Below are 9,746 nucleotides of genomic sequence, written 5' to 3'. Positions count from 1 at the left end.
GCCCCGCTCGCGCCGCGGCCTGTCGCACAATCAAAGATGGCAGACTGTAGTTGCCAGATTTATCGCCTCCTATCCCCCTCTCTCAAACCCGAACCCCGTGTGCAGGTGCTCAGTCACACACATCTGTCACCATCAATATCCCTCAACCAAAAAAGAGTCAGACTCCTAAATCCAGATTTCATTACACTTCTTTACCGTTGACCTTAAAGATATTAAAATCATTTAAAGATCTACCTTATGATAAAGTTGTGTAAATGAGCAGCACATAAATAATAATAGTTTTCTTTTAATGTACACATGATACATTTAGGTTAATTATTTACATTAAACCCAGGATTAGAGTCAGTGTTGGAAAGTAGCACCAGCCACCAGTAAAATGCTGGTAAAATATGCAAGTGGCTGTGGGATTTACTTCGACACAAACAAATATAAATAAAAAATGTAATAAATTCAATTCAATAGAACTTTATTTATCTTGAAGGAAATTCTTGTGCTGCACAATGCTTCAGATTACACTAACACTAAGCACAGTAACCACAATTTCAACAATTCAGTAGGTTCCCCAGGTCGGGGTCACTCACTCGGCCCAGTTTTAAAACAACTGAGTATTAAATATTTGGAAAAATATTCAAATATACAAGACAGAAGTGTTTTCAAGGAACAAAAGCAAAACAAAATGTCCAATAGAGTAACAATAGGAGCGCAATAAGTACAAGAGTTACTAACAGTGAACTAAAATGGTGGAAAAACCAGACTGATTAAAGTAAGAAATAATAAGTATTAGGCCTAAGCTATTAAAACACAGCAAGTAAGCTGCACATTAAATCACAATCACTGTGTGATTTGATTGATGACAAGCAAATACAGTTCTGTACATATAATCCATGATTTATCTCAGGTTATATGTTATTCTAAAAATACTATGATGTTGAGTAATATTTGACAAGTTCACCCATCAAGTGATAATTGTATCTTTCTGGTTTAGAGATATGCCCACATCAATCTTAAAGAGGTTGTCTAATACAGCCTATGTTGCTGATGAGTCCTCTAATATAATTCATGTCTGGTATCTGTAGTGTAACTTAACAGATCTATAAAGTTGCATTAACAGGATACAGTTTGGCAACCGAGGCGTTGAATTGCGCAACCGTGCAACACAGCTCAATCAGCAAAATATTTTATCAATCATGTCAAATCTTTAACATCCCTCGAATAACATTCATAACCCGGGTATACCTAAACCTGGCAACCCAAATGTTAACGAGTCACGCGTGGACCATTCCTCTTCCGGGGTCTACCGGTGGTTCACGAGCGGCGGTCAATTTAAGACTGATGCAGTTCAGATCAAAGTCAATCCACTTAGAGGTTTCATTACTGAGTCTTTATTGATTATTATGATAACTGACAATGCCAATGATGAACTTATTGATGATGTGCTGAACAGGACACAAGCTGCTCACTGTCACTGCTGATTTTTGATTTCTTGATTGTAGCTACCACCGATTGACACCATGTCATCTCTGCAAAGGAAGAAGAGTCAGCTACTTACACAGATTCAAAGAGATCCGTAATCACATGATCGCAGTATGATGCAGTGAGACACAAAGCACTATACAAAACATTATTTCATGTACAGTATGTACCTACATGTTATTTAACAATGTCAACCTGCAGCAGCACTTTATTGGAGTCATTTTGTTAGTGACATTGACTGAAAGAAAGGTTTGGTCCTTACTACAAAAGTTTCTTCTAACAAATAAGGTAAAGGATGTTTTATTAAATTGATCTGTAGCTTTTATCCAGTGGAACATTTCTTTAAAAAGTTAGTGAGTCGCATGTAAATTTCTCTCTTTGGTCTTGTAATTTTACACATGTGCAGTGGAAAGATAGCTGACAACATTCTCTTGGCTTTTACTATCTATTTATTCATTTTTAAACATTTGTTTGGTTGTCTTTTTGTCTTTATTAGATAGGGCAGTCTAAGCATGTAAGGAGGATGACATGCAGCAGGCTGGAATAAAGCTTGTGACCACCGATGCAAGGACATTGCCTTCATATATGGGACACCTGCTCTACCCACCATTATACTTTTTTATTATAGGAATATTAGGCTATATTTGGGGTCTTTCATTACTGTGACAATGATATGAATGCATTTTTCCTTATTAATATGATTTTACATCTTATAAATGTATTCACAAACAAAAAACTCCTAAAATCAAAATAATAAATGTGAGGACCATCTTTAAAACTGTGTGACAAGAGTGAGCCTTTTGTCACGAGTCACTGGCATTTTTATATCTACTTTAACTTGTGTCAAATTTGTTTTGTTTTTGTTGTCTTTTTATGTCTGGAGCTGTTTTAGTTTTGTTTTCTCAGTACTTCATTTCCATGTGTCTGATTCTGCTCACTTCCTGTCTCTGCTCACATGTTAAAAGTTTGAAATACAGATTATGTAGACAAAAGAATTGGTTTCATTTAGTTTTTTTTTCCAAGACAAACATCAGCTGAGTTCAGAAGCTGCCATTAGGTGGCATCATTGACCAGTGTGCATTATCTTAGTTCACTGTCCAGCCCAGAGACGGACTGATGTAGAAACTGCCAGAGGTCCAAAGTAATGTCCACACAGACCAGCGGGAACATTAAAATGCTGCTGCTTCCTTAAACGTTACTGTACTAAGAATTTAACACTTATTGGGGTTTAATTTTGACATTTATATCTATTTAGATTTTTTTTCAATTTTATTTCTGCTATGTTTATTATACTCAGCTAGTGCCTACCAGCAAATCAGCATGTCTTATAAAGTCATAATCACATCAGATGTGAATTTAAAAAATATTTGCACATCACTATACAGGCAGGTACGCTTTTATCTTATCCAACAGTATAGTAGGATCCTGCAGGAAATCTGGAAGGTTGCTCCTGTTAACGTATGCAGCCAAGCCCACAGCAGAAGCAGACAGGATCAGAGGCCACATAAATGATCTCTTGGGTTCGGGATCACGGCAAGGTCTTGTCTGCATGGCTTGGGCCACTCTCTCCCACTGTGTGAGGATGGCCTGGCGGGCTCCAGCCCATTTTCCTGGCCCTTTGAGACGATACTGATACGGAGTACCGGGACCGAACATCACAGTCAGTCCCAGCCTGGGATCAGTCAGCAGCAGCTTCAAGAAGTTGGGGCGAACTCCCACCAGCTCTGCTATCTCATCCATGTATCTGAGATAATCCACTTGGAGGGTGTGTCTCTGAGTGGGGAAATACCTGAAAGAGAGTCTTGACCTGAACAGGTTGTGCATAACAAGATTTGATGCATTTTAGATCCCAAATAGATAAATGTGAATTAGAAAATCCACAGTTCTACCTTTTAGCCATTGTCTCCCGTTTGTACTGGACATCTTTTAGCATGGACGCCACAGAGGGAAGCTTGATGCTGTCTGTTCATAATAAGAACCGTGGGAAGGGAATTTACTTCTTGTTCTCATTTTATTTCTGTAAAGGAAGTAGTTTGGAGCACAAGTTCTAAATGCTTATTTACAGAGCCTGTATTACCTTTAAAGACACGTGTGGCCCATCTGGCCTGCATCTCAGAGAGGGGAATAGTTGCTCCCAGTGGCTGCACGAGACCAATGATAGCCAGAGTGGGGCGGTCCAAGTCAAGAGGAAACACATACTTGTACAGGGATACTTTGTTCTCAGATACTGAGACCACATGTGAGGCCAGGAATGGAAAGGAAAACTTGTAACCTGTGGCAAACACCTGCAAGACAGGGGACTCATGTTAGTCACACACTATAGGCCGACTATACTGCAGTACTGTGCGTGAGGGTGATTACAGATGTTTAATAACTAAACCTACCACCAGGTCGACGTCTTCCACGACACTTCCATCTTCAAACTCCACACTGGACCCCTGAAACCTGCGGACGTTGTGTTTCACCTGAACTGTTCCAGACAGGATGCGGTTGGGAAGCTCATCATTAATTGTGGGATGTTGGCTGAAAATCCTGAGAGGTAAATTCAGACTGATAAGAAACACTGCAAACATGTCACTGATAAAACAACTCCTAGTAGACAAGCCATGTCCATCAATGAAGCTCTGTTCTTGCTATCATACCTGTGCTTTGGCTTCAAGTTATACAGACTGTGATCAAATCTCTTGTTGACTTTTCTCTCTGCCATGCTGCAGATAACTCTGAAGGGAAGGACACGGCGTATGAATTGAGTCATCCTGTCATTGAGCATATCACGGGGAAGACCATTGTCAGAAACTCGATTTGCGATCCAGGCTCCCCTCCGAGTGCTTAGATACAGCTGTGAATACAGAATACAAAATAAACCATCATGCCAGCATTGTGTCAGGGCTGATACATCAAAGTCTCCGTCAATGGCCCAACCTGCTTGGTGACCCTGCTCAGCTCCACTGCTATGTCTCCTCCAGAGCTTCCTATGCCAACCACTACAGCCGTTTTATTCCTCCACTCCTCAGGAGTCTTGTAGTCTCTGCTGTGGAAGTACTTTCCCTTGAACGTGTCGATACCTGAGAGGACAGATTTGTGACGGTTACACAGAATGCATCACACTTTTAACATTAAACTTGTTTCACAACTTACTACCAATAATGGACTAGGATGACATTGTTTACCAGAATGCCTCTAAAACTGATCTTCACCCGCTAATTGTTATCTGCAGATTCTGGCTCCCTCTTGATATGAGACGTTAATTTTACTGGCATTACTTTAATTTTAAATGCATCAACTTTAGCTATCCCTACTGTCTAAAACCATTTTTTGCTTGTTCTATGTCAAATTAAGTTAAGTTAAGTTCAATTCAAGTCAAGTTATGTTATATTATAATCGTTCTCTGTCATCATTTCACTCATTTAAAATGTTCTGTTTTCTCATCTTAAAAAGGATTGACATTTTTGTCAGTAACCCCATCACTGTTCCCCTCTCTGTGTAGAGACGTTTTCCCAGTTGTGTCTAGTCTAAGGTTGCATGCTTTTTTCCCCATTTTTCCTCTTTTTCTTTTACGTTAGTTTGTTATTTGTTGGATTGTTAGGCTGTTTTTTCATTGTTGTGTCACATAACACTATGACATTTGTTTGGGACTCTGTTGGAAACTGGATGATGCAAGGATTTCCATGCTGAAGTCCAACAATGTATTTTATGATGATTTATTCAACAAACAACTGAACAACTAAAGCAAAATGAGATGGATTTTTATGTTTTTTAAATATGTGATTGCAGTGACAGTCAACAGAAAATATCTCCCACTCTCATTCACCCTCTTTGCCTAAAAGCTGCGACGCCAGTAAATAAACAGGTAAAATAATGTGAAACCAAACCTACACCTGTGCCAATCACTACTGGAGGTGAAAGTGACCAAAAGATAGTGTGCAGCCTAAACAAATAATACACAACAAGGATTAAATGCACATTCTGGCTCCTAAACTAATACATTTCTATATATCATTAAGTTAAATTAGGAGTTGATTTGGCAGACTTTCTTTTGTCCAAAGCCACTTAAAATAAATTAATAAATGCCTCATTGCTTCTGTTGCAACGAGGGTTTTTGACATTTTGGTATTGAGTGATTTAAACAAAAAAAAAAAAAAAAAAAATCTAATCCTGTGCTCTGGTTGCATCAACATGTTGTGACACATTCTAAAAAATGAATTGATTGTTTCAGATACTCATCAATAGCATCAGGCAAAACATTTCAGAAACTGTGAAAATAATCATATTTGCCAAACTCTCCTCAAGTGATAATCTGATCTTTTATTTTTCTGTAGAAATGGCGGATGCTTGAGACCTCTAACACTCATTCATAGTCAAACTATCTGTGAGTTTAGAGTGGATGATCTTTGATTGGGTCAAAGTGCTAACAACCCACTGATATTTACAACCTGTGAAAAAGAGTTGCAAGCAGACTAGTGATGGGATTTCTCGTTCACTTTGAAGAGCTGGTTCAAAGATGCGGCTCGTTCGTTCTTTTTTTTTTTTGCTGCGTGTGTGTGGTGGTGGGGGGGGTGTGTGAGTGGGTTCAACGATGAATCACATTGGTGATTTATTACATCATGTGATCTGGATATTGTAACATGGACCCAGGATAGACTCCGTAGATATAAAGTTTGGTGTAGCCATAGCAACACCTTTTATAATCAACAAGCCTATCAATACAAGCAACTGCTAGCAGATAGTGGGTTAGCTTCCTACTGTTCATTTCTAACCGAGGGGGGTCATCAACACGATATGAATAAAGTATCATGGTCGTGCACACACAAACATTCACAAAACAGTCCAGAACATGTCCCGTTCGTACCAGAATAACCAACAACCTCCCCCTATCCCAAAACACGGCCAAAAGGGCTCTCAATAACAAGTTTACAGTCTAAATTCAGACTTGTTCCAGCATGTCCGAACTGCATGCTGGGTAACAAGCAAACTAGCTGGCTGGCGTCACGCCCAGAGTAAATTAAAGCAACAAACAAAGAAATTAGGAACTGGCTCGTTCACTCTAAAGAGCCGGTTCAAAGACTCGGCTCGTTCGCGAACGCCACATGACTAAAGCAGACACTTTAAGGGGCCACAAGCCGAAAAGGGTGGGACACACTGTTTGTACGAATAAGCAACATTATGGATCACGGAGACACTTCAAAAACAAATTTCACACAGGACTTTGATGTTAGCCTTTATGTGGTGGCTACCCCACATAATTTTTATAATTACCCTATGCAACCACCACTAGTATAATAAGGTGTGGTCTACCCATAAGGTGCTCCTAATGTGCCAAAGGTTGATTCATGAATCACATTATTAATCTTTTTTTCTCATGCTCCGCAGCACAAAATGTCCCTGAGTGAACTAGTTTTTTATAGGCTGTAAATAGAACCTGGGAAGTCATGCAGTGGCAGGTTGGGCTGGCAGTGATGTCCAATACAGATCATCACCGCATCAAAAATGTGCTTCTCCTTTTTGCCGTCCTTGTTCTCGGTTTCAACGTCCCACTGGCCTGATTGAGAAAAATCTGATCTCTGCTTCACCTGCAAGACTTTGGTCTGAACATCAGCAAGGCAGACACAGATAAAAAGGTGCATTAAGTGATTATACATTCAACTTACATCATCTTAAATTATGCAACATTTTACATTCAAGATAAATTTGAGTTATATAATTCTCTGCAAGTCAGTGAAGCATCCTTACATTAAAGTGTATGTGCTTGGTGAGCTGGAAGTGGTCAGCATACATTCGCAAGTAGTCCATGATGAGGGAGTTATGCATGTAGTTTGGGAAGTGCCCAGGGATGGGAAAGTCACTGAAACACAACATCTCCTTGGAGGTGTTGATGATGACAGAGTGGTAAATGCTCGCCCTGTCTGGCTCTGGATTCTCCTGCAGTAACAGCCACGAAGAGAAAATATATTTATCCTCACTTTCTATATATATACTGTACGATTAAAGGAATCTGTGCGCAGTGTGACCCACCTTAAACCTCCACAGACCACCAATGTCATCACTGCTCTCAAAGCAGACAGGCTCCAGGCCCTCATCCAGGCAGCACTTAATACTGGCTAGACCTGAAGCACCTGCTCCGACCACCGCCACACGAAGAGTCATACTTCAGCTCTGAGGAGGATGGACAAGATTAGTCTGAAAATTTTTTTGTCTGTAATAAGAAGACAAATACATGGAACTACAAGCAACATAAAAAACAGTTGGTCAGCACCAAGACTGTTTCCTGTTATGGACTGCAGATTTGTTGCCTTCTTTTAGAGTTGACTTCTTACATGTCTACGAATATCTTAGTCCTGTGGTTGAGAAAATGTAGTGCCAAAGGAAAGGGCCTATCTGACGACAAGGTGGAAAGGTGCAGCTGCAATGCCAGGCAGATGCTTTGTTGAACACTGGCTTATAGTTGCATACTGTAGCAAGCTGAAGTGTGGTGGAAATGTTCTCCCAAGCCCAGTTTTTCTTCTTGTTGTCCTTAAAAGGCACTGGCGCTGTGACTCCCAGTATTCAGACACCAACATTATTAGTTCCTCTATCTTGTCCTTATTGTGCTTCCCTGATGCCCATTAACTGATTGGTCAGGCAGGCCTATGGGGCAGACAGCAACCACCAGAAGTTTTAGACAGTGAACTCAGTGCTTAGCAAAATCTGCAGGCACACACATGGGGGGCAACCACTTCATACCCCTACTGCCGTTTTGGAAACCTCTTCCTCTCTGCCGCCTTCTCCTCATTAAAATGACTGGAAGTGCAGAGTTATCACGCGGTAGCATGAACGCCCCTTACTATGTGTTTTGCTGCTGCCCCCCATCCACACTGTTGAGCGTCTGTGTTAGCATTCCTGCCTTCTTCTCCAAACTGGGGGCGCTACGACCACCATGCACTAAAGGTAATACACTGACTATGGATGAGCAACCCAAAAAACCCCATCTCAAAAAAATATTAACTCTCCCTTTAATGTCGCATTAAATATCATAAGACATCAACAAAGTGAAGCACAGTGCAGCTAAATCTGGTGCAACTCTTCTCCACTACATGTTTTTTTTACATATAAATGCAATAAATTAAACTTATACATATCAAATGAGTGGAGGGACATCAAGTAGAAATGATATTTCTGAATGTAAAACGTAGTTAAGATCAAAGTCCTGTCATATTGCACAGATAATAGATGAAGATCGTTTGGGTATTGTAAGAAACAACTTAAAAGATCGCAGGCTACCTGAAATCAAATTAATATGCATCATTAATTTAAATCATAAAAAGAAAGCACAGTAAAACCCAGCTGAGTCACACAATACATCAAATCCATTTCAGAATATACAATAAACTGTGTGCCATTTTGAGCATGCAAAAAACAGTTTCACCCAAACACTAATGAGAAACAAAGCTGATAGTTTGCATTTAAAACCACATCCAGTTTCCCAGTCTCTCCAGGCAATCCTGCAAATCACTCACCTGTTGTGATGCAAAATCAGCAAGCTCACTGTTGCACAGGTTAAATGCAGCCGAAAGAATAATGAGCAGCAACTGTTTAGTTTAACCCGTAATCTGACCTTCAGCTCACAGTCAGCACATGCATGAAGAAACTTTAGTACACAACAGCAGGTCTTGGTCCGTGTTATGAACGGAGGAGTGACCAAGTCAAAGTACACACAATTACACCTTCCTGCTTGTGTGCACTGTGCAGGGTTTCCTGTGTTAAACCTCACCAATGAAATAATTCATGGTCCAAACCTTCATGGGAGTTTGGACAGTTGTCATGTGATGCAGTTTGAATAGTATGAGAGGAGACAATGACGCTCTTGTTCTGTAACTGATAACCCGGAATGTCTTTCCAAAGCCTATTTCGGGGGGGCGCTGACTTTATGTAAGCATCATTAAAATGCTTGGCCTACTGACAGCTGCACTGGTGAACCGGATAATACTGGTTCATATCATAAACAGTAAACCGCCTCATAAATCATTAAAATGACAGAAATGCCATGTTTTTAACCCTGCAAGGTCTCACAAGGTGCGCACAACTGCCATTCTCAGTGCATGCAAAAAAACATAAAAAAAATAACCACAAAAAAATGTTCATTACCAGAAATTGAATTATTGATTTTTGTTTTGTTATTTTATCAGTCACTTAGTAGAAAATACTTCTGATGCACAAACACATTAAAAATTAAAAACAAAAACAATTTTTTTAAAAATTATTTGTGTTTTCCAGATTGATTAATCTAATATCTAATA

The 9,746-nt window shown here is 39.8% G+C and overlaps 1 protein-coding gene across 2 annotated transcripts; it reads right to left on the bottom strand.

Annotated features, from left to right (window-relative positions):
- Positions 1-1,366: 1,366 nt before the first annotated feature.
- Positions 1,367-9,343, bottom strand: LOC117253407 (flavin-containing monooxygenase 5-like). 2 transcript variants are annotated; one of them, XM_078168476.1, is made up of 11 exons: positions 8,967-9,343; positions 7,788-8,097; positions 7,486-7,626; positions 7,204-7,392; positions 6,893-7,058; positions 4,396-4,538; positions 4,116-4,312; positions 3,858-4,005; positions 3,551-3,758; positions 3,363-3,435; positions 1,367-3,262 (listed from the first exon to the last, which is right to left on the bottom strand). In XM_078168476.1, exons 3-11 carry the CDS (start codon positions 7,615-7,617, stop codon positions 2,851-2,853), a joined length of 1,668 nt encoding a protein of 555 aa, XP_078024602.1. In that variant the 5' UTR covers positions 7,618-7,626; positions 7,788-8,097; positions 8,967-9,343; the 3' UTR covers positions 1,367-2,850. The 2 variants fall into 2 exon arrangements, with proteins under 2 accessions (XP_078024602.1, XP_033476718.2); XM_033620827.2 differs by lacking the exon at positions 7,788-8,097 and having other exon boundaries at positions 8,967-9,342.
- Positions 9,344-9,746: the final 403 nt, after the last annotated feature.

The sequence above is a fragment of the Epinephelus lanceolatus genome, chromosome 6 (genome assembly GCF_041903045.1).
Source record: "Epinephelus lanceolatus isolate andai-2023 chromosome 6, ASM4190304v1, whole genome shotgun sequence".
In the NCBI taxonomy this organism is placed as follows: Eukaryota; Metazoa; Chordata; class Actinopteri; order Perciformes; family Serranidae; genus Epinephelus; species Epinephelus lanceolatus.
Note: the sequence above shows the minus strand (reverse complement) of the source record. Positions and strands in the feature narration are given on the sequence as shown.

Coding starts and splice junctions, on each gene's coding strand:
- LOC117253407 (XM_078168476.1), bottom strand. CDS start 7,617: ATGACTCTTCGTGTGGCGGTGGTCGGAGCAGGTGCTTCAGGTCTAGCC. Junction 7,059..7,203: donor CCAAGCACATACACTTTAAT/GTAAGGATGCTT, acceptor GCTGATGTTCAG/ACCAAAGTCTTGCAGGTGAA. Junction 4,006..4,115: donor AACTTGAAGCCAAAGCACAG/GTATGATAGCAA, acceptor TTTACCTCTCAG/GATTTTCAGCCAACATCCCA.